At 38.4% G+C, this 22,961-nt stretch overlaps 1 protein-coding gene across 3 annotated transcripts in view; it reads left to right on the plus strand.

Annotated features, from left to right (window-relative positions):
• Positions 1-17,737, plus strand: part of BLTP3B (bridge-like lipid transfer protein family member 3B) — a 54,888-nt gene extending 37,151 nt beyond the window's left edge. For 2 of the 3 annotated variants that reach the window (XM_069852957.1, XM_069852965.1), the window contains 8 exons: positions 683-2,181; positions 2,615-2,790; positions 4,136-4,272; positions 5,189-5,339; positions 10,231-10,487; positions 12,597-12,705; positions 15,347-15,516; positions 16,516-17,737. In XM_069852957.1, coding sequence (XP_069709058.1) covers positions 683-2,181; positions 2,615-2,790; positions 4,136-4,272; positions 5,189-5,339; positions 10,231-10,487; positions 12,597-12,705; positions 15,347-15,516; positions 16,516-16,641 — 2,625 coding nt within the window. In that variant the 3' untranslated portion in view covers positions 16,642-17,737. Of the gene's footprint in view, positions 1-682; positions 2,182-2,614; positions 2,791-4,135; positions 4,273-5,188; positions 5,340-10,230; positions 10,488-12,596; positions 12,706-15,346; positions 15,517-16,515 lie in introns of those variants that run through there. The other variant, XR_011337065.1, reaches the window with a different exon arrangement.
• Positions 17,738-22,961: the final 5,224 nt, after the last annotated feature.

A 22,961-nucleotide genomic window follows, 5' to 3' on the forward strand; every position in this document is an offset into this window, starting at 1 on the left:
AGAGGATTTGGCATAAAATATATATTTCTTGTAAAAGTTGCACTAAAGATACACAAGTTAAATCCAGTATACTGAACTATTTTATTTTTTAGGAGTTGGAGTATATTTTTCTGATGAAAAAGAATTAGTATGATTATCAGATAGTGGTCACAAAATAACTATTCTGTATTCTCCAACGTTAAGAATGCTAGCTGTGTTAACACGTTGCACTGTTCCTTGTACTTTATGATAGAAGTAAAATACTGTACTACTTGGTGTAGTGAAAAACCCTATTTCAGAAATTGGGTTGGAAAAGAGAGATTTGTAGTTTGGAGTACAAAGTTGTAAATAACTTGGAACACTTGAAGAAACTTTCTGTCAAGCTGTTTCTTGAGTCACTTCAGGCTGATATAGCTGATGTAAGTATAAATCCTTTGGATAATAAAAGCCTGAGACCCTTAATGTTTTTGTACAAACATTGAGTTTTAGATGCCACAGCATCCTTCTTAAAGATGAGAGGAAACACAAATGATAATCTGTGAGCCTCACTCAACCCTGTTCTGTGTTAGTATACTTGAGGTCTTGTCAAATTATAATTATATTCCTTTGTTTTAGCTGTCTTGGCTATTATTTTATTTCTTTAATTGTATACCTTCTTAATTTAAATATTTATAACTAGTCAAAATATATTTCTGTCTTGCAGTTCATCATCCCATCTGAGAAAAAACCTGAAATTCATAAAGATCAACCTCGTGCACTTTCCATTCAAAGTTCAGAGATGATTGCTACGAATACGCGATGCTCACCAAACTGCAGACACTCTGATTTGGAAGCTTTGTTTCAGAACTTCAAAGACTGTGAATTTTTCAGTAGAACTTTCACTGCTTTTCCTAAGTCCCAGAAGAATTTTAATCTTTTGCATCCAATCTTCCAGAGACATGCTCATGAACAAGATACTAAAATGCATGATGTTTATAAAGGTTATATCACCCCAAAATTGAATAAATGTGCATTAAAGACATCTGCAGCTACTGATGTTTGGGCCTTGCATTTTTCCCAGTTTTGGATAGATTATGAAGGAACAAAAAGTGGGAAAGGCCGACCAATAAGCTTTGTGGACTCATTCCCACTTTCGTTTTGGATTTGCCAGCCAGTAAGATTTGCAAAGTCACAAAAAGAGCTTTTATCACATAATCAGACAGCTTTGAACATTCCAAAAAGTGAATCTAGTGATCTTGCTAATAGACTGCAACGTAAAAAACTTTTAAAGGAATATTACAGCAGTGAGATGGAGCCCTTAACCAATGGCATTCAAATGTCAGACTCTTCAGGAATGCTTTCTGAAAGCTCTTCCTCTGATGCAGATGTCCACGTTCTTGTCCATGTCCAAAAACATGTAAGCGTGCAGATCAATCATTACCAGTATCTCTTTTTGCTGCTTCTCCATGAATCCCTTGTATTGCTCCTGGAAAACTTAAGGAATGATGTAGAAGCAGTGACAGGAAAACCTGCAAAGCAAACAGATGTCTGCATTGGGATCCTACTGAAAAGTGCAGAACTTGCCTTACTACTCCATCCAGTGACTCAGGGAAATCCTTGTAAGTCTCCAGTTGCAGAAGAAGAAAGTCCCATGGCATCAGAGCCCTCCCCTTTGGGAAGCGGGGATGCTCCTACTTCAGAGAGTAAATTAGCTGGCAATAAGGTTGTGCAAGCTGACATTACTAATTTTGATTATGTAAACGACTGCAAGCCTCTGAATGCTGACGTTAATAAAGGAATTTTAATAGATCCGCTTTTGTTTAAATCAGACAGTAATATGGATTTTCAGAAAGGAATGTCGTTTTCAGATGATGCGTCAGATAAAGGTCTGGGAGATACAAGTGAAGGAGGAAGCAGTGGACTTTTTAGTAGAAGTGATTCAGAGGAGGTCTGTGGACCTCTCAGTGAGAAAAGCAGCTTACATCCTAGGGATTCATCATCCATTTTAAACAAGAGAGAAGATTCTACTGAATTTTTCATTGATAAAGAGGATGACAAAAACATCTTCTCAAATAAGTTAAGTGAACAGGAAGGTACAACTGAAGGCTGTCCTAACGAAGTCACTGACTTGGATCCAGAAACTGCCTTAGAATCTGAAGCGCTTGAAATCAGCAAAGAGAAAGTGACTTCTCTTAGAATGTTTGCATCCCAGTCTTCATCAAGGTATAGAAGATTCAATACTAAATTAATTTTTCTACTGTTTGAAAGCATTTGTCAGTCTTGCTGGCCACATGCGTTTTGTAATGGTCAACAGAGTTGAACGTCTGGTAGGTGAGAATTTTAAAAGTATATGAAGATTTGCTGTGCAGTATCCTGCGTTCAGTGAAAGCTAAAATGAACTTTTAGTTAATGGATTTAAACTATTCACTTTCAGTTTAAATGTCATTAAATGTGTATTGAGAAAAATATCGACACAAATATCCACAGGAATGCGTGTTGTTTCTATGCTTGTCTCCTTTTCTTGCCAAAGGATTACTGAATAATCAGATTTTTTTCATTTATATCTTGGCTGGTTTAGAGGAATTTTTAAAAGTAAATTCTATGCAGTTCCTTTAATTTGAAATAATAATTTCCTAATGTCTTTATATTTAAAAAGTGCAAAGCCTAAGGAACGCTGCCCGTCCAACCTCCCTGCATTCTCTGTTTCTTACAAGAATATGAAGAGAAGCCCATCACAAATCTCTCTGGATACCATCTCTATTGATAGTATGATGCTAGAGGATCATTTGATAGAGAGCGATGGAAGTGACAGCCAGAGCTTTCTGGAGAAAGGTGAGTAGGTTTAACAAAATATTTTTGAGAAATAACTGAAAATGTTGTTTGTTACTAAAACAATACTCAAATGGATTGTAGTGCAGCAAATCCTGGACCCTTTATAGCACAATTTCTAAGCTTCTCCAGTCAGCAATGTTGTCATCATTTCAATGGAAGGCAATAAAGTGTAGTACTTAATTTTCTTCTCTTAAGGATAATGAAAGCACTGCAGTGCTATGTTGCAACCCTGAATTAAGCAGAGGTGTTTCCTGCTTTGCTTAAAAGCCATTGCTTTGGCTGTAAGTGTTTACAGGTTTGTACCCTGAATCAGTGTTATGCTTGAAGTGGTAAAGTAGCTTTAATTTTAAGAGCAGATGAAAAAGAAATGGATTTTCACTAATACTCGCCATGCCAATTACCAGGTAGGTAGACTTGGTAGTCTCCTTGCAGCTTGTCCCTTACAGAGTGGTTCCTAGCTATTGGCTATCTAACAGCAGGTATTATCCAGTTTTTGCTCATCGGTGCACGAGTGTTTGCTCCTGTCTGAGAGAGGAATTCAGGTATATGGTAATTGTGTCTGTAGTATTGTGGACTTACACAATTGCAGTGACCTAGGAGCTCTGCAGCAAAACTGATAAAATACTTTCCTGATGCCAGGAAGTATAAGATGTACCTCTTTTCTGATAAATTCTACTTTGAATAAAGAATGACAGTGTATTTTTCTGCAGGATTTCTTTTCTATCTAGAGCAGTAGTGAAAGGAATGCCTCAGTTGCAAGCCTGTTATATATTTGGATTGTAGGAGTATTATTACAAGTGCTTATGTGGGAGTATTCCATAAAATACATTTTCCATTTTAAATAACCTTTATATGTCTTTTTAGCTTGTTAAGCAATATTTAACTGCACGTTAAGACTGCATGCTTTCTAGTTATCAAGGAAGCATTGCTGTGATCACTGTAAAGAAAATACGTATAGCTTATTTCTCTAAACATAAATCACAAACATTTGCTCTAAAGGCACAGTGCAATGTTTTAGGTACGTGGCTTGGAATTCTTAATTTTTTTTTTTTTTTTTCAGGATCAGTTTTATAGCCCTTCACAATCTTTTCAACACTACATGTACAGTGCCATTTTGATTTTGTTGCTATATCCTGCCTTACTTGCATAGCATATAGAGCTTTGAACTCTGTAAAAGGAATGGATTTGGCAGTTCAGTCATAAATATTTGTTTAATAAGCAAACTCATCGTAAAAAATGAGTTAACGTATGCATACAGTAACAGACACTGACTTTATTCTTAATGCATGAGTGATTTGGATTATGCCATGCTAATTTTACATTTTTTCTGATGTATATACGGAAGGTATTACAGCCACAAACTATCAAAGCCCATCAGAAAATGCTCATGAGGGAGGCACAGTGACTGAAAATTGTGATGGGTCATCTCCAGATGCCATGAGTGCTGCTTCAGAGAATGCCCCTGAGACTAGTGAAGAAATGGTAATATTATTGAATTCCAATAGAATACATGCTTCAGTAAATTAAACCTTAAAACAGAGATTGTTAGAGGTGAATTTTCAGCTAGGTTTTGGAGCTTTTGTTAGTGTATTGTGTAAGCCTATAGATTTAGTGCACTTTTATAAAGTACAGATGAAGATTATTATCCAAATCACACTAAGCATTTGCTGTCCTTGTTATCTTCTCTGTAACCACTGTTGATAAATGGCAGTAGCTACTTAGAAGTATCAGAAAATACTTCTGCTTTACTGCACAGTAGTATTTTGTAATAACATCATGAGTTTTTAATGCTCTGTTGAATATGCTAGTTAAAATGAGCTTTTTAATGTCATCAAGTATAGATGAAAGAAAGCATCATAACTCTGACATCTCTTAGATGGAGACGTTTCCTTAGCACTAGTCGTGTTCTGTAGTATTTGCCAATAGGAGCATAACAATTGCCCCACTGGGTTAGATCAGAGATGCCTCTGGTCCAGGATTGTGTCAGGACAATGCCCAATATTTAGATTATAAGAATAGAGCAGGTAGAGAGAGATTCCCTCCCTGAGATGCCATGCAGGCTCCAATGTTTTCCATCTGCGTATCTACTTGTTCATTGCTGATCTTTGCCTTAATCAGTGCTTCTTAAATTGTATTGTTGTGTCAGTTAAGGTCAGGAACTGGAAACCTAAAGAAATAAATGGGTCCAAATAAAGACATTGCATTTACTGAAATCTGTTGTGTGCTTGCCGATGTATTTAATAAGGAAACTTTGGTGTTTTTCTGTTAGCAAGGGTTATGGATACGAATATTCTTTTGTTTTTGTGGGTAGAAAAAGGTTTAGACAGAACTTAAAAATAATAACCACTGTAAACTGAATTTATAATCTCATATTGTTTTCTCTTGATTTTGTTGACAGATGTCTGTTGTGGTTTTCCAAATATTTGGTGTAAATGGTGAGATTGACATCAGAGGTGAAGACACAGAAATATGCCTACAGGTCAACCGAGTGATACCACATCAGTTGGGAAATATCAGTGTTCGACACTATCTCTGCAACAAAACTGTTGGTAAGAACTAACAATGAGATCTGTGTTGTGAAACTGGAGTTGGAAGCATTTGTCCTAAGTAAATAAAACCACTGTATTAGCCATAAAGCACAAAACTTGTTTTATGCTAGCACAATAGCATCCTTTTAATGCTGGTTTAGAATGTTTGCTCTGATTTCTTTCCTAATTGCCATACATTGAAAGGGAAGGAAATAAAAATGGAACCATATCTGGTACTGTGGGTAAAAAAATGCATCACATTGAATTCTGGTCATTATTTTTGTTTTTTAAAACCAAATAAGTTTCATTACACTGTTATTTTTTTATGAAGATGGAACTCCTTTACTGCTCTAATGATACTTTCTACTTTGCTTTGTAGGGCTTTTCAAGATCTATTTCTCTAGATTAACACCCACTATTATTGTTGTCATTATTATTATTACTACTATTATTATTATTATACACATTTCTAATCTGTGGTTTAAGAAAAGTTAAAATTGAGACTGTGTCTGGAAAGATGAGCTGCAGGCTTGATGAGGAACGCGGAGTGTAGCTCCTGGAGATGTTGGTACAGCTAGATAAACCAGTGTATTGTCAGAACTCATCTTGGGCACAAGTACCTATGCATTCTCTGCCAGAAAACCTAGTTCACACACTGTGAGGTGTTTTTTATTGGCATGATGTATTGGCTTCATGTCTCAGCATGCCTTGCTTCCCTCTGCCAGCCTTCCACACAGAGTGCTGGGTGCCAGCTCTGTTGCAGTGTAGGATTTTGGAGGCAGATCCGTGATGCACCTGCTGCTTTCTGCTTCTGGTTCATCTCCTTTCTCAGGAAACAGTGATAGCAGCTATTGGCTGCCATTTATTTCCAGCCTTGCAGCAGCGTGGACTTCCTTCAGGAAGTTATGCTTGTGGCACAGCTTCTGATGCCCTAATTTTTTAGCTAGTTTTTTAGCTAAAAAAACCATTTGCTGGTAAGCTTGAGCAGTTGCCAGCAGCTGCTGCCCGAGCAGGTGTTGGATTGTGTTGCAGTTGCATTCAGGCATATAAAGGCAAGAGGGAGGTCCAGGTGGGAAGGCTAAGGGCTGACCTTCAGTTCATACAGCAAGCAAACTGATTTCTCGTTACCTGTCATATCCTCTGTAAAAGCAAGAGGGAGTAAATAGTAAGGACATGCTCCCTTCCTGCTCTCATGTGGATCTAAAATTAGAAATTGCTTCCTGTGGTTCAACTGCTTATGTGAGAGGCTTGTGCACTGGCTAATTACCTTATGGACCAAAGGTTATAATGTGATTGGAATCTCCAAATGCTGCCACTTCATATCTCTTCCTTTATCTTTCTGGTGGGCATCTGGATGGGTGGGCCAGCTACGCTTTTTTTGTACATCACTGGTCACTCCTATTTTGTAACGTACATCTTTTTTTCTCCCCTTGGATCTTTTCTTCTCTCCACTGTAGGGCTGTGTTTCCTGAACTGAGTCAGGAATATTCTGCTGCTCCCCATCTCCCACGTTTATTCTAATAGTAGAACTAAGGGAAGAAACAGGTTGGTAGAAAAAGAATTCCACAGGATCAAGATTGGGAAAGAGTTTGAGAATTAGATCAAAGGAAACGATGTAAATGAGTTAGTGATAACAAAACACAACTAGAAGAGCCAGTGAGCAAAATCATAAGAAAATATCCCAATAAGAACAAGCCCCACCTCCCAACCTTTAATAAAACTTACTCAAGTGCTGAATTAACAATTGTAACCAGTAAACTGAGGAACCATGCAAAGCAGTGAATAATCAAGTCATAACTACTATCTACAAAAGTGTTCTGGGGAAAAGCAACTATTTAAACCTATTATACTGTTAACGTGGTAGATGTAGAAAGAGAAAAGTATGTCTAACAGCTGGAATAAGCTTGAGGGCAATGTGGCAGCTGTGCCTGTCTCTGCAGGACTGGCTGCAGGATGATGGCATTATGGTGTCTGTGTGGCAGCAATAAAAAAAGAAGGGGAGATGGAGTATGGCAGTGGTACTCTGGGGAGGATGGTGCCTTTACTGAGACTTTGTCATGCTTGGAGCAGAAAGCAGCAGCAGTTGATAGCAGCTTCTGAGTTGTTCAATGCAGTATTGACTCCATGCCCTCTTGACTGTGCTGCTTTCAGATATCTGCAAGATAACCAAGGTTGACTTTATGGCTGAAATGGAATGTGCGGTCTTTTCTTCTGCATTTTTTCTTCACTTTGGTGGATTTTTCAAGCAGTGATGCGCTCTTTTCTGGTCGAGGAATACTTAAGGCACATAGTGCTTATTTCTCCTCTGTGTTTGTGGGAAGGGTATAGATCCTTGAGGGAAACAGTATTTCCCAAACCAAGTGCAGAGACTCATTGGACAGGAGTGGTCATTGTTCTTCCATTTTGATGCTTGCCCTTCTCCTCAGGGACTGCTAGTAGCTAATTCTCTCCTGTCTGGACTAGAGCCACAAAAGGCATCCGATACTTGCAGCGTGCTTTGTTGTTCTGTTTTGGTTTTGATGGGGTACATGTGAGATCTACCAGTTCTTAAACACTGGAAGGATTGAAGGATAGAGTCACTGCTGTTAGTGTTGTGGAAACCCCTATTTACAGAGGTAGCAAAGGGAGAGGTGCTGGTTCACAGCAGAGGCTGAAGATTCTCATGTTCATTCTCAGTTCTTCCCACTGGTCTTTGTCAACCCAAATCAATCATATGTTCATCTACCCTGACTCTAGTGCTTATAGATACGTGCGTGAACCCTGATACTGGTGCGCTAGGTAACCCATGAGAACTGGGCACTGTACAGAAAGAGGAAGCCAATTAATCTACAGGTAGGAAAGCAAATTGGTTACTCTGCTGAGCTACCATATATATCCAGGCAATGTTGCATACCATACTGAAACTTGCAATTAGAGTTTTTGGACCTATGCTGTGTTCAGGCTGGGACAGTATTACTTGAATAAGTTACTGCTACTTTCTATACATCTGTCTGACTGCAGTTGGTCTAGAACAGTTGACTAGCCTGCGTGGGGTTTTTTTGATAAATACAGAAAGTTGATTATCCTCCTTTTCCCCCCTCCATTTACCCCACTTTTTTCTTTTTAAAATAAACAAACCCAGAACAGACACTGATACAGTTCCATATTACTGCTCAAAACCTTCTTCCCAGTACACTTGCGGAGCTGGTTTCTTGGAGACAGCATGTTTAGTTTGGCTCCCTCCCAGAGGAATGCAGCGTATTGCTTAAGAGGAACTGAACAGGTAACATTTCCCTACTACTGCTTCCCAAGAGCAAATAGGAATTCCTTTTAGGTCCAGCAGAGAACTTGCTGTGACTGCTCACCAGCCATCACTGGGGCTGGACTCAGGGTCTCTCTGGCGAGTGACTGGGCAAAGTGCATGTGCTATTTCTGCAACTTCGCAACTGCAGAAAATCTGTATCTGGCTGTAAAGCAGCTTATGTTCTGTTCCTGCCTTGAGAAGGCTTTGAGGATCTAGAGATGCTGATCTTGGGGACAAGAGCTGAGGTCAGTGCAAAGGAGATTGTTGCAAAGGACCGTGGGATACCAGTGGGAGGCTGCGTGACTTCAGTGTCAAACATTGCCCAATATGTGTAACTTCTAGTCACTCCGAGCTAACCTCCCAGGTGTTTGAACAAAGCTGATGCAGCGTAGTGTCCGTATGACTTAGTGAATTGTCATCTGGCTTCTACAGTTCTGATCTGTCCTTCATCTGGTTTAGCATATCAAGAACCTGAATACTAAACACTAATGCTCTAAACAGTTGTTACAGCATGGCAGTAGCAATTAACAATATTCTAACGATAACTTTTAAAAATACCTTCACATGCTGCAAATGTCTTTTCTTTAATAGGATACCTGAGTGTATCCGTAGAGACTTGATCTATTGAAAAGCTTGTGTCTCAAAAATGTAACATGATCAGTGGTGATGCCTTGGAATTTTAACCCACTGCCTTGCAAATCAGATGTGTAATTTCAGAAGGAATGGTAATCCCCCTGTGGATGTCACGTGCCACTAACTGCAGGGAGCACAGTGCCGTAAAGTGTATGTGAATCTCTGAACAAGAAGCAATGTAACTTGCAGCCCATCAGCAGGCTGCGTTTTGGTTTTGCAGTACATAACCTATGCTGAATAATCTGACATCTTTGAAATGGAGGGGTGAAGAATGCTACATTTCTTACAGTATGCATTTTTATTTATTTTTACTATCGCCGCTCCTGGGTCAGTGGACAACAAGGGGGCCAGAGGGGTAAAGTGCTCCCTCTGTAGAGGAGGACCAGGTTAGTGACCACCTGAAGAACCACCTGTGGGACCTGATGAGATGTATCCCACAGTCCTGAGGGAACTGGCTGATGTGGTTGCCGAGCCACTCTCCTGGGTATTTAAAAAGTCCTGGCAGTCAGGGGAACACCCTGGTGACTGGAGGAAGTGAAGAGACCTGCGCTTCATGGAATCGCAGGATAATTTAGTGTGGAGGAGTGAAGGCAACGTCAAGATGTCTTTAGTCCGATCCTGTTCTCTGCCCCCAATATATGGTTACCTTAAATCATTTATTTTATTTTTAAAACTGTTTAGTTGAATGTTGCAGCTGTCTTTACTGGTTAAAGAGTCTGAAACTAATAAGAAACTATGAGGGTTTTTGTGCATGGTGTTACTTCTGTGTTGTCCTCTTTTGTTGTAGCAGTGAGGTACTAGTACTTGTACGTAGTGTTTATTTCTCTTTAGTACTTTAAAGTGATAAACTTAAAAGAAGTTCTGTATCTGCAACACTAATTCATGGATAAGACTTCTAAATGGAAAATCAGTTGGACAATAGAGGAAGAAGTATTTGCATCATAATTTTTTATGCATCGCAGAATTTTAATACAAACTTGTTTCTCTTTTGCACAGGTTCTGACTGTAAATCTGTGGCTGGACCAGTTAATTCCTCACCTGAGATTAGTTTGAGATGGGAAAGTGGGCCTAGTGCTGTCGTACATTCTCTGCTTGCTGTAAAAAACGGTTTTCTTCAGTGTCACGTAGAGAACTTCAGTGCTGAATTTCTAACGTCTTCCCTCACAAACATTCAGCATTTTCTAGAAGATGAAACTGTTGCAGAAGTGATGCCCATGAAGATAAAAGTTTCTAATGCAAGGATTAATTTAAAAGTATGTTAACAGTGAGATATTTGGCTGCTCTAAAGAAAATGTGTTCTTGTTTCTTTGATGATAAACTATTAATCTGGATACAGTTAACTTCAAAGGAACTGCTATCACACTCTGGAAGGTCTTTAGATAACAGTAAAACAACTTAAAAATCCATAGATTTTCTTAGCTCTTTAATATGCCTAGAAGGGAATTCTCTGCATGACCAAGCTATTTATATGAATTAATACTTTTGTCCTCCTCTCCCAGTCTCCTTTGTAGAGTGACAGTGTCTGGGAGTTTTATAGGTAGGGTATACCAAGTTCCTAAGGGCACAACGTGGAGTTTTCTGGCTCAGCTTTTTTGCTTAGTGTAGTAATGGTTTTCTATACAAAACACTGATTTTGAAGGCTAATTCTTCTACTTAGAGGATAGTTGTTCCAATAAAAGTTCAGTACAAAGAGGGGGAATGTGAATACTGTTTCTTAGAACCCAGATTTCTTGTTCTGCCCTACCTGAAAACAGATACTATATAATGGAAGCTTTTCTCACTGCCGTAGCTAAGAATAGTAATGTTAAGAGGACACTCGTACTTGGGTCTCCTAGGGGATTTTCTTTTAGACATTTAAAGGAGGTGGTAAGTTTTGTGCTGCACAATCGTTGAATATAAAGATAAGGACCTTTTTCTGGTGGGGTAGACAATTTTAACACAAAACCGAACATAAAGAGAAGGTAAGTATAACACTGCTTTGGAAATTATTACCCACACAAACTTCAAACAAAGCGAGGACTGGAATAGCGGCTGCAGTCCTGCATCTGGGGCTAAAGGCCTTGATTCTGCTAAGATCATTTTTAACCAGAAGGGCAAGTGTTATTTCTACAGTGTTCTACTTAAAATATATCAGTATTTGGTCCTTGATGCAGCTTTTTCATCCCCTGAGGATCTTTAGTCACTCCTTTAGGGCCGTTTCTACTACAGGAGTAGCACTTTCTGTAAGACCTGTGGGTCTGTTCCTCAGATAACAGAAAATTGTCTGTTCCTCAGATAATTTTAAGACAGGAAAATCTTAAAATAGAGCCATTTCAATTTAAAACCAGAATTGTGCTGGTTTATTGGCAAGAAGGCAGACCTAACGAAAATGAGAAAGCAACTGTTTGAGGTAGGGAATATACATTAATAAGTGGGCAACAAGGATCTGCTTGGCAGTGAAAACACTAAAGTGCTCCCTCAGCGCACACGAGTCATAGTGAAGTTACTCGTGATGGTTGACAAACCGTAGATTTTGACATACAGGTGACTGATTTCTATAGAGCTGAGTAATAAAGAATGAGAGGATATGGTTCAATTTATGCTGCATGGCCTATTCAGTGCAGTATATTCTTCTACTTCTTCATGAGACCTGGTGCAGTGTGTTTCATGCAGCGGGAAGAATTTAAGAAAGGGTATTTTACATTTTTGCTTTTTCCACTGAAATCTCAGTGCAGTTTCAAGAAACTTGGGAAGTTATATCTCTACAGCTTTCTTGCTACATGCTTAATGCCCATATGTATATTTTCTGATTATACTGGCTGCATTATTCTGCTTGATAGGGATAACAAACTAGAAAGACTTCTGGGGAGACCCCAAAAGAAGTAATTTGTGAAGTTCTTCTGTTGAGTACAGTAATGTAACTGAACTGCAGCTGTTGTCATCTCAAACTAAATTCTAAAAAGACAAAATCCTCTCAGGAATCATAGCAGTACCTATTCAATATTTAAATAGTTCAAGGGAAAATCAGATACTCTATAGTGCAGCCTTCTTATCTCTGGCTCTGAGAGCTCCTGAGCTAAAGAATGTCTTGAGTTGGGATATAATCTTATTGAGATGTCTGTAGAAATACTTTCAAGTATTTCAGTCAGACCATATGTATATACTGAGTTCAGCAGACTTCTTCCAGAGATAAGTCTGGGTCTTTAATATGATCCCTGTAAAAAAAAAAAGGGAGCAGAAGTTCAGTGGAGATCCCATTAGAAAATTCTACTCTGAAACATTCCCTTTCAAGTTTTGCTAGATCAGCTTATGTTTAATTGAACATCTTAATTAGCTGTTTCGATTTCCTGCTAAATTCATTTTTGAAAATTTTTATGTTTTAGGATGACAGTCCGCGTGAAAATCTCAAGGCATCTGAGCTTGTACCCATAAAATTGCATATTGACATACTCTGGATAGAAAGAGATGATGATGGATCTTTTCTCATTAGAGGTTTGTATGCTTCTGCACCTTGGTGTCTCAATACTATAACCTAGTTATTATTAATGCCGTGTTTTTCCTTTGTGCAGATGTGTGGCTAATGTCGAAAAGGTAACTGATGATAATTTGTGTAAATTGCATTGCCATGTATCTTAATTCTAAGGGTGCTCACATAGAGGAACGCTGCCTTTTTGAATAGCGTATTGGCTGTGATAGCAACTCAAAGCTGAATCAATCTGAGCGAGATTAAAATATGCATATAACATCATCAGGATATGCGTCATCAGCGCATATCGCTTCGACATAAGCCTAAGGTTCCTTTGATTGACTACAAATCAAACAAAAAAAGTTGCCTTTCTTCACAGATTACCAAAGGTAGTTATCTGTTGTTTGTGGTTTCATGTTATGGGTAGTAGTAGAGCATATTGTAAAACAGAAGACTATTTGAGAAGCATAAGTAGCGGTTTTCAGTTGCGTATATTATGGTGATGGCCTTGCAGCTCATAGCTGACGTTGCCCTCAGACTTTTATTTCAAACAGCGATATAACTTCCTATGTTTCGTGAAACATGTGTACACTTACAGGTTTATTTTTCTACATTTATGGACAAGTAGTAAATATTAGTAACAAGGCAATACTTCTAAACCTAGAACTTTACTTTTGTCTTTCACAGGTATATCAAAGAATCATAGAGTATTCTAAGTTGGGAGAAGCCTCTAGAGGTCATTCAGTCCTACTCCTTGCTCAGAGGAGGGGCAGATCAGATCAAGTTGCTCATGCCCTGTCCAGTCAGGTTTTGAGCATCAGAACCCCAGCCTTGCCTAAATAATCTGTCCTAGCGTTCAGTCACCCTTACGGTTAATTTTTTTTTGTAATGTTTAGTTGGAATTTCCTTTGTTGCAGCTTGTGTCTGTTGCTTTTTGTCCTGCCACCTCAGAACAGAGGTGCTTGAGTGCTTGCTAAGCACCTCAGGGAAGTCTGGGTCCATCTTCTCTGTACCCTTCCACTAGGTGGGCAGAGGTGGCATTAAGATCACCCCATAGCCTTCTCGTCTTCAGATTTGACAAGTGCATCTCTCATTTATACATCACATGCTCCTGGCCACAATTATCTTGGTGGTCCTTTGCTGTCAGTATCTTTCTCACACTAGGGGATCCAAAACTGGATCCAGTGTTCCGGATATGGTCTCACTGGTGCTGAGTATAGGGGAATAATTACTTTCCTAATCTTGATAGTACAGCCTGTAATCTTGATAGTAAAGCCTGGTCTTTGCTGTGAGACATCACTGCTGACTCCTGAATCTTGTTGACCAAGACCTACAGGTCATTTCCTGCAGTGTTGCTTTCTGTCCCAGCCTCTAGTGGTGCGAGAGTTTATTCATTCCCAGGTGCAGGATTTCATGCTGGCTTCAGCTGAACTTGATGAGGCTTCAGCCAGCACATTTCTCCTTCCTGTCTGAGTTCCTCTTAAAACCAACCTTGTTCCTCAGTGTGTCAGTCACTTACTCTTAATTGAGTATTATTCATAAAATTGCAAAGGGTGCCCCCACCCTTTCATCCAGGTCCTGAACACACTAATTCAACCAGATGCAATGTATTTATATGACTTGAGGAAGAGGAGGCTGCAGAGTGATCTTAGTGCCCCTTCACCTACCTGATGGGAGGTCATAGCAAAGCTGGAGCGGACTTCTCAGGGGCATGATTTGCTCATATTTTAATTTCTCCACGTTACTGAATACATTGCTTGAATGCTTTAAGATGTTCAATGCATCTTGGTCATTTTTTTATGCTAAACATTGGAAGAAATAGCAATTTAGTGAGAAAATACACAGCTTTAAGGTTTCTTTCAGTTTATACTTTCCCCCTGTTCTGCTGAAGTGCTTTGATCCCTACTCTTGTCAAGCATTTCTCAGGTACAGTGGCTTCAAAGGCACAGGTCAAATGCTGTCTGCACTGCAGCGATTTATTTATCTGCAGTGCTACGGTTTTGAGTCCTCACATGGTGGAAAGAGGAGTGATGAACAGAAAACTCACATTTAGAAGGAAATATTTAAAAAAGAAAACCAGATTATTTTTAGGTAACTAGGAAGCATGACCCTTATTTTTCCCTTGGTGTACAGCAGTATATTTTAGTAGATGTTACAGTGTACTTCAGTTATATATGCTGGAAAATATCTTTAATACCAAGTCATTTGCGTTATCTTTGAACCGAAAAACTTGATCCTGTGGGTTTATCTCAATGTGTCTTCAAATATAAATGCACTCTTCAGATCTGATTTGGACCTGGAGGCAGTGTATTAATAGCAATTTTAATAGTTTTCAACCTTTTAATTATTCAGAATGCATATTCTGTGGTGATGTTATTGGTCAGTATTAAAACATGATAATTTTCTTCAAGTTGAAGATACATACTGCTTCTTCTCATGCCTCCTTTCCTGTCTCTCTTCCTCCAAAAGTGTATATGACTTTCAGTTATTTTTTGGTTTTAAAATCAATTTTGGGAGTCAAATATAAATGTACTTAATATAACAAATATATTTTTAGATGGTTCTAATATTGTACTGATGAGAATCAAACTTTTAAAAAAATAAAGATGACAAAAACCCCATAGCGTATAAACCCCTAACCATCTCATATGTCTTTCTGTGATATAGACAATCAAAGAGTAAATGATGTGTCAAATATGAAGAATTCAGGCAGTGCATTGCAGCAAGCAACCAGACCTGTTGGACATAAAACACAGGACAAAGCCACGCAGACTACTTATGAAATTCCTAGACCTTCTAAATCAAGCAGGGATTCCGATAACTTCAATAAAAATGAGGTATTAAAAATTCCTTTTGACATCCCCACCCTTCCTCATTCCCTCTTCCTTCCCCCCCCCCCAAAAAAAGAAATTATGGTATGAACATTAGGCATGATCATTGTTAGGTTATCTAGGAGTGGGCTTGGGGGTTACATCTGTTTAAAATCTATTTGAGATGGAAAATACGAAATATGGATATTACAGTATGGTTCAGCACTTGGGCATGGAAAACAAATTTAATGCTACTTTCTAAATAGGAAAATAATGCTATCTGTAATATATCTAATACAGACTAGTTCCCCTTTACATCAGAGGGAGTTTTATGAGGGGGCAAGTTCCTTCTTCCCCGCATCTTCCCCATCCGTGTACAACACAACTGCCAATGGCAAAGGACTAGACTGTTAAGTCAGACCCTTTGTAATCTATTCAGTCATACCTGACTTTTGAGTTCATGATGACAGAACTCACACATCAACTTGGCTGTTTTTTCCACTAGGCAAAAATACTAGAGCTCAGAACCTAGTGTCATTTCCACTCCACTCCAGACTGGAAATGGCACAGCTAAAACATCGGTTATCTTGTATTTTGAGCTAACTGCATCAACTCCCTCCATGTCATAGAATCATAGAATAACTAGGTTGGAAAGGACCCACTGGATCATTGAGTCCAACCATTCCCATCACTCATTAAACTATACCCTTCAGCACCTCATCCACCTGTGCCTTAAACACCTCCAGAGAAGGTGACTCAACCACCTCCCTGGGCAGCCTGTTCCAGTGCCCAGTGACCCTTTCTGTGAAATATTTTTTCCTGATGTCAAGCCTGAACCTCTCCTGGTGGAGCTTGAGGCCATTCCCTCTTGTCCTGTCCTACATTCACTGACTGGGAATCGGTCGCAACAGGCCTGCACCCAGCAATGAAATGTGAGCGTGTGATGTTTTAAAAGTTACTGCAGTGGAAAAAGTTGTCAGCGTGCAGGAATACTAACAACCTTCTTTTCTGACTCAATCATTTCAGCTTATTGACGAAAATGAATGTCTCAAACAGGAACTAGCCAAAGCCAAAATGGCTCTTGCTGAGGTCCAAATGGAAAAAGATGCCCTGCTTCATCGTATAAAGAAGATGAATGTTGATCATCAGTAGGACAACGTTCTGTTAGTGCAAGGCATCATCAACAGGTCTTCAGGGGATGGTGTCATCTAAAATACTGTTTGTAAATTGCTGGAAGACACGGTTACTTTTTTTGTCACAGAGAAAGTTTTCTCATTACAAGCAAAATGTTTGTGAACTAGTTACTGTTCCAAAATTATCATTAAACATTTTAACTTTTTTTATCCCATTTTAAACTGAAGTGACTTTGGAAAAAAAATGAGTTTATACTGTACTTTATTAATTTACTGAAGAAAAAAAATCGTATCATCTACTTCTAATATTATCAAAGGAGATGTTATTTTTAAAATGTTTTCTGAAAAATGAATGGCTCAGCTATTAAAGAACGTGCCTAGGTGCATAATGGAGTAAAATGTACCACGCCTCATTAACAAACTGTACCTCTGTTTGTTAAGATTATGTTGTTTTATTACTACCAGAAGGGATTTATAGAGGAGGTTACATTTGCACTATGTTAATATGGGCTAGATCCTCTAGAATAGTTTAGCTACTGAAAACTAAAATACCATCCCTAAACTGGCCCTAAATTCAGTGTAATTTGCCCAGTGAGGATTTTAAGAAGAGTCCTCTGGTGCTATAGAGTTCCGTATACCCTTCCCATGCACACTCCTAAAATACCACAGTAAATGCTGGAGAATTTAAGTAAGAGGGCGTACTACAGGGCTTTCTTTCTGCATGGAGGTCCACTGTATCTGTACAGCTGATGTAATTTAGACATTTACATTTTTTCCCTGCTCTCCGTGACAAAGATATAGCCCTGCAATGGGACCCAGCCCTTTGGAAAGATGAGCTTCGAGCCATTTGCCAGCACGTCTGATTTCTGCACTACTCATCAGACATGCCCAAGGGTTGGGGCTAATATATTTAAATATGTCAATGCTTGGGGTAGGGAGGAATCCTACAGGGATTCATTAATTGTATATTGCTTTTTTGATTAAAAAAAAGCTGTAGAGAATCATTTAATTGCCCAATGAAATTGTGAGATTACACGCGGTGTAATCCTGCAGTTTAAATAATGGGTGATTTGTACAAACTGAACAATAATTTTCAACTAAAACTCGGTACAGATGAATAAATATAAAAGCACAACGCTGTAAAATAGAAAATCTAAGAGTGTGCTTTTAAACAATTTGGGAAACAACATACGAAACCATACATGCCTGTAAGAGAAGTAAAAATGACTGAATAATTTAACTGGTGACCTTGAATCTGACAACTGAAAATCTTTCAATTGCTACCACAATTTTTTCTGCTCCACGAGATGTCTGATGGAAGTTTTGTTAGTAAATATACAGACAAATCTCAAAGTATTTAGTATCTGGTGATTTGACTTCACATATTCAGCCTGTCAAACTGGTTTTAATTAAAACGGTTTTTAACTAAAAGTTTTGGAGGAGACATAATTTAGGCTGCTGAAAATAGTTATTGAAAGTATGCAGGTTTTATTTAAGAACTCTGTGGAAGAACTGGTTCAGGCACTATTTTAAAGCCTGCCTTACAAAACCCTAGTTGAAACTCCCTTTAAGGCCCATGGAAATGTTTTTTTCTTATTATTCTGAATAAGATGAAAAAAATTACATACAGCTGTTTCTAAGAGAGAAACGAAATATTTGTGTTTTAAAAGGTATTTAAGACAACACAGTATTAAATATGGGTAGTCCAATTTCATACAAGTATCCTGTCAGATTCAGGGGAGGAGTTGTTCTCAACGGGTTTAATTCCTATTGGTACTACTAAAGTCAGTAATTCTAACTCAGTTTATCCCTGCCAAGATCTAGCTGGAATTATTCTGAAGCAAGGAATGTATAGAGTGCTTAGTAGCATGTTGCTGGAATAATATGTTAATAATTGTTTAATTTTTAAAAAATAAATAAACAGCAATATCAAACGCCTGTTCTTATTACTGTACAAGCTAGCGCCTGCTTCTTTTGACTAAAAACACAAACCAAACCCAAAGCAACAACCCAAACCAGTTCTTCTCAGTACAGATGTTGAAATTCAGGGTATCACTTTCTTGCACTTTGTTACAATTGAATATATTTCTACTTCATTGCAGTTTTGCAGTTCCGAGCATCATGTGGGAACAGTTCAGAAGTGATGGGTGGTCTTGATTGTGGACAGAGTGTGGTAGGACTGTCACTCTGAAATGAGCTTTGCTATTGAAAAAATGCAGAGGGAGAGTTGTTTTATTAAGTTTGAAAGTAGAAAGTTAAACTAAACCTTACTAAGTTATACTAAAAATAGCGATTGAAGGCCTTGGATTAAACAAAAAGGCTTAATTAGTTCATTCTTGGTGCTCTGCTATTACTCATAACCTCTTTAAATCCTAGACAGGAAATGCGTATCAGCAGTAGAGCCGCTTGAATGAACTGCAGGTTTTTTTCTGCAAAGAACTAAGCAGGACAGAGTCTGGAGAACTTCAGTGTATACAGGAAACTGGCTCCAGAAGTTTTGCAGGCAAACTTTTACCAAGTTTTATTTTACATTTTCTGTGAAAATTTAAACTGGTCTACAGATCAGCTTAAGGCTCATTCAGCTTGTTTAGAAGTAGTGTTTTCGTGTCTAATACAGCTTTTAAAGTTAGCTCACTTTGAAGAGGCTGTGCCCTTTCCCAGGTGAGGTCATTGAGTCATTCTGGAACTTACTGTTCCAGTTCTCGCAGTAACTGATGCTGGTGGCAAGTTACTTGTACTTCCTAAGCCTGACATGATTACAGTTGCCTTTATTCATAATAAACGTAAAGGGGATGTGATAATCCCTGGGCCATGGGCAGGGACACCTCCCACTAGACCTGGTTGCTCAAAGCATCATTCAACCTGGCCTTGAACACCTGCAGGGACGGGGCAACCAGGACTTCTCTGGGCAACCTGGTCCAGTGCCTCACCGTCCTAGTAATAATAATACAAATAAAGACTTTATTAAGGATCTGCACTTCTAAGAGTACAAAATATGTGAACATACTGCAGAAACAAACTCCTTGCAGTGGCCAGATTTGAGGTAAGTAACAACTGAGATGGTTTCTATATAAAAAAAAAGTGCTTGTATTTTCCAGTTCTTAAAACATTCATCACAAAATGCTTGAAGTATATTTCAGCCCGCTGTTGCCATCTGCAAATTTTAGAGAATACTTCAGATTCTGATTCAGCTGTTGATACCAATCAATGTCTTTTTACCTATTGTAGGAACTGAAAATGACCTTGCTAATATGTTAAGTAGCAATGGAGTTGTGAGCACCTGCTGTGAAACCCACTAATTCATCCTTCACAGGAGGGAGCTGTGTCTTCTGACAGCCCTGCAATGCAACCTTATGTGTTTTTTTTTCCCTCCAAGCTGTGACACTTCGCTTTTGCTGTCTTATCTTTTGAATAGCTGCCCCATTTCCTGTGCCTCAGAGAAAATACCTGTCCTTGTGAACCTAGTAGCAGCCTTAGTGGTGCTGAAGCAGATCTTGAACGTATTGAGGCAGACACGTGGCTTTGAACGGAGCAGGCAATCTGCACTAAGCTGCACGCAGTATTTGGTTTTGTGGTAGTGTACCTAGTGATCTACTACTTAATAGTATGGAATCTGAAAGCTTGAGCAGCATAAAGATCATGCTAATCAGTATTAACGGATGTAAAAGACATAGTGAAAGGCTAGGAACAGTGGTCTTTTGCTGTATTTCTTAATCAAATTAAGAAAGCATAAATCTTAATAGTATACAGAAGCTGTATAGTTACAATTCCATGTATTTTTTAGCAGTCATATAAAACCTTAAACTTGAAACCCTCACATTTCTAAAATTATTTTCACTTTGAAGCGTGTTATTTAAATGTGGTTGTTTTGCAAGTAGAGGGCCAAACCTGCTGCCACTTCAGTGAAGTAATTATGGATTTATATGAGTTTCAGGCAACTTAAAAATGCTTCAGGAGTGTAAGCAAATATTAGATAACTATCTTTAAATTATCTGGTTACTAATTAAAATCTGCGTACTGGCTATTGTGTATTTTGGATATAAAAATTAGAACTATTCTAATTACAAAAGGTATTTTTGAAGCACTTCAAAATTAATATTAAAAATGATGATTTAAAAAAAAGATTTTTCCAGCTTCTTAAATACTTTCAAGTATGTGTGGTGCTACTTGCTAGCTGAAACAAATTGCAGGCAGTGAATCTTCAGAAGACAGCTAAACTCTTGATAAGCCTGTGTTCTCTCTCAAAACCAGGGGAAAGTTCTATATCTTGAAGAGATGAATCACATTGCCAGCTGCTTCCATGGGTCAATATTAACTTTGTTAAAAGTTCATTTTTGTTTAGTCTGTCATTGCTCAAGCCATACATAGCTGGTAACATTAAAGTATCTGTATTTTGTTATTTCTTCCCTATCTCCTGCCTTTCTTTTTGTTCTCATCACTTAGGGGATTAGGGTTAGGGGTTAGGGTTAGGTCTATGTATTTCCTAAAGTTTTCCCTGTGTAATCTCAGGATGAAATCTTACGTTGTCTAATCAATTCTGAGGGCATAATTTTGGAAGTAAAAATAAGATGCATCACTAAGATGCATCACTATTAGGTAAGAAATGATTTAAAATGCTGATTGCTTTATAAAGCGTATGAGATATGAACTAATGCTGTATCTTCTGTGAGATTAAGCTGGTGGTGTGGGGAGCATGATGCATGAACCGGTTAGTGCAGCTCTTCTAGGTTAGAGTATGTTTAAAACCACCATGAGTTGATTTATCATAGAATCATAGAATCACCAGGTTGGAAGAGACCCACCGGATCATCGAGTCCAACCGTTCCCACCAATCTCTAAACCATGCCCCTCAGTACCTCATCCACCTGCACCTTAAACACCTCCAGGGAAGGCGAGTCAACCACCTCCCTGGGCAGACCGTTCCATTGCCTAATGACCCTTTCAGTGAATAATTTTTTTTCCTTATTATATTGAGTTAGGTAATCGGTAAGTATTTAAAACATTTGACAGAGACGTATACAAACGAGCACTGCAGAGAGGGTAGTCTGAGCCAGCAGGTGCAGAATAAAGGATAAGGCTATAAACAGCTTATCTGTGGAGCAAATCTGGATGTCTTCTCATTGAATGCAAACTTCATTACACCATTACCATGCAAGATGCAGCTGTCATAAAACCTTTTAATCACAGTTAATTGCGTTGTACTAGTGACTGTTGAGGTCTTTAAGCACTGGAAAATTCTTTTGCAGTAAGAATTCTCACATTGAGCTCTATGGTGGTTAATGTGTTGCTAACTAGAAAAACGGCGCTTAACCAGTTCTCAGAGTCATGACTGAGTTTTCAGCCGTTCTCCCTTTACACACGGGTAAAGCACGATAACAGGTCTCCCCTCACCAAGCTACCGCTAGATGGCAATCCAAGAAGTCACTTGTGGCTTCTTTTTCCCCTGGGTACCAGTGCGCCTTGTTCCTTGACTCATGAACAGTCTCATTACACTAGAAAATGTCAAGATACCATTTGGAGTTTTTATAAACTTTCGATGATTAATTTCATAATTTGATTTTGCATCAGGCCTTTTCGCCTTTAATTTAGATAGCTTCTCTTTGTTTCTACTGCCTTCTTTATGGTATATTATTTTTTTCTTCTTTAAATAAACCATATGAGCTGCTTCACTATTGTTAGAAGAAATGCCTCCCTCCCCCTTTACCGTTCAAATAGATTCTAAAACCATATTTTTGTACATATTGTCCCTTTTATAGTATATTTTTTTATCATATTTGCAGTGCTTCATCACTATCAGTAAAAAGAAAAGTTTAGGATTTTTTGTTTTTCCTGTCATTGCAGAGATCAATTTACTGTCCAATTTCCCACCTAACTAGAGAAAAAAAAAATTTTAATTTTTCTTTGGGAATAACCAAATGTAATCCTTTTAAATGCTTACCTTATCCACCTTCACCAAACAGAAATCTAACAAGACAGTTTATATTAACACTATCGTGTATGGTAAGTCATCCAGAGCCATTTCTTTTTATATCCTGTTCTGCTTTTCAAAAACTTACAGGCAGAATGACTAAGCAGAGAGAAAAGCAATCTATATAAAATTTACTGTAGGAATGAGGTCGCTTTATTTTTGTTAGATAGTTAGAGAAAATAGCGTAGAAAGCAGATGTCTTTTCATTCCTCTGGAATCTTAATGTGGTTTGTTCCTTCCACATATTTTAAAGTTTTATTTCTAATAATAGACTGCAATTCAGAATAGGTACGATGGAGAGTTTTTTAAGGTGACATCTTGCAATGCCACATTGCCAGAAAAGGTTGCAGAATTTGACAATATGCTGGACA

Source organism: Phaenicophaeus curvirostris, chromosome 1 (genome assembly GCF_032191515.1).
Source record: "Phaenicophaeus curvirostris isolate KB17595 chromosome 1, BPBGC_Pcur_1.0, whole genome shotgun sequence".
In the NCBI taxonomy this organism is placed as follows: domain Eukaryota; kingdom Metazoa; phylum Chordata; class Aves; order Cuculiformes; family Cuculidae; genus Phaenicophaeus; species Phaenicophaeus curvirostris.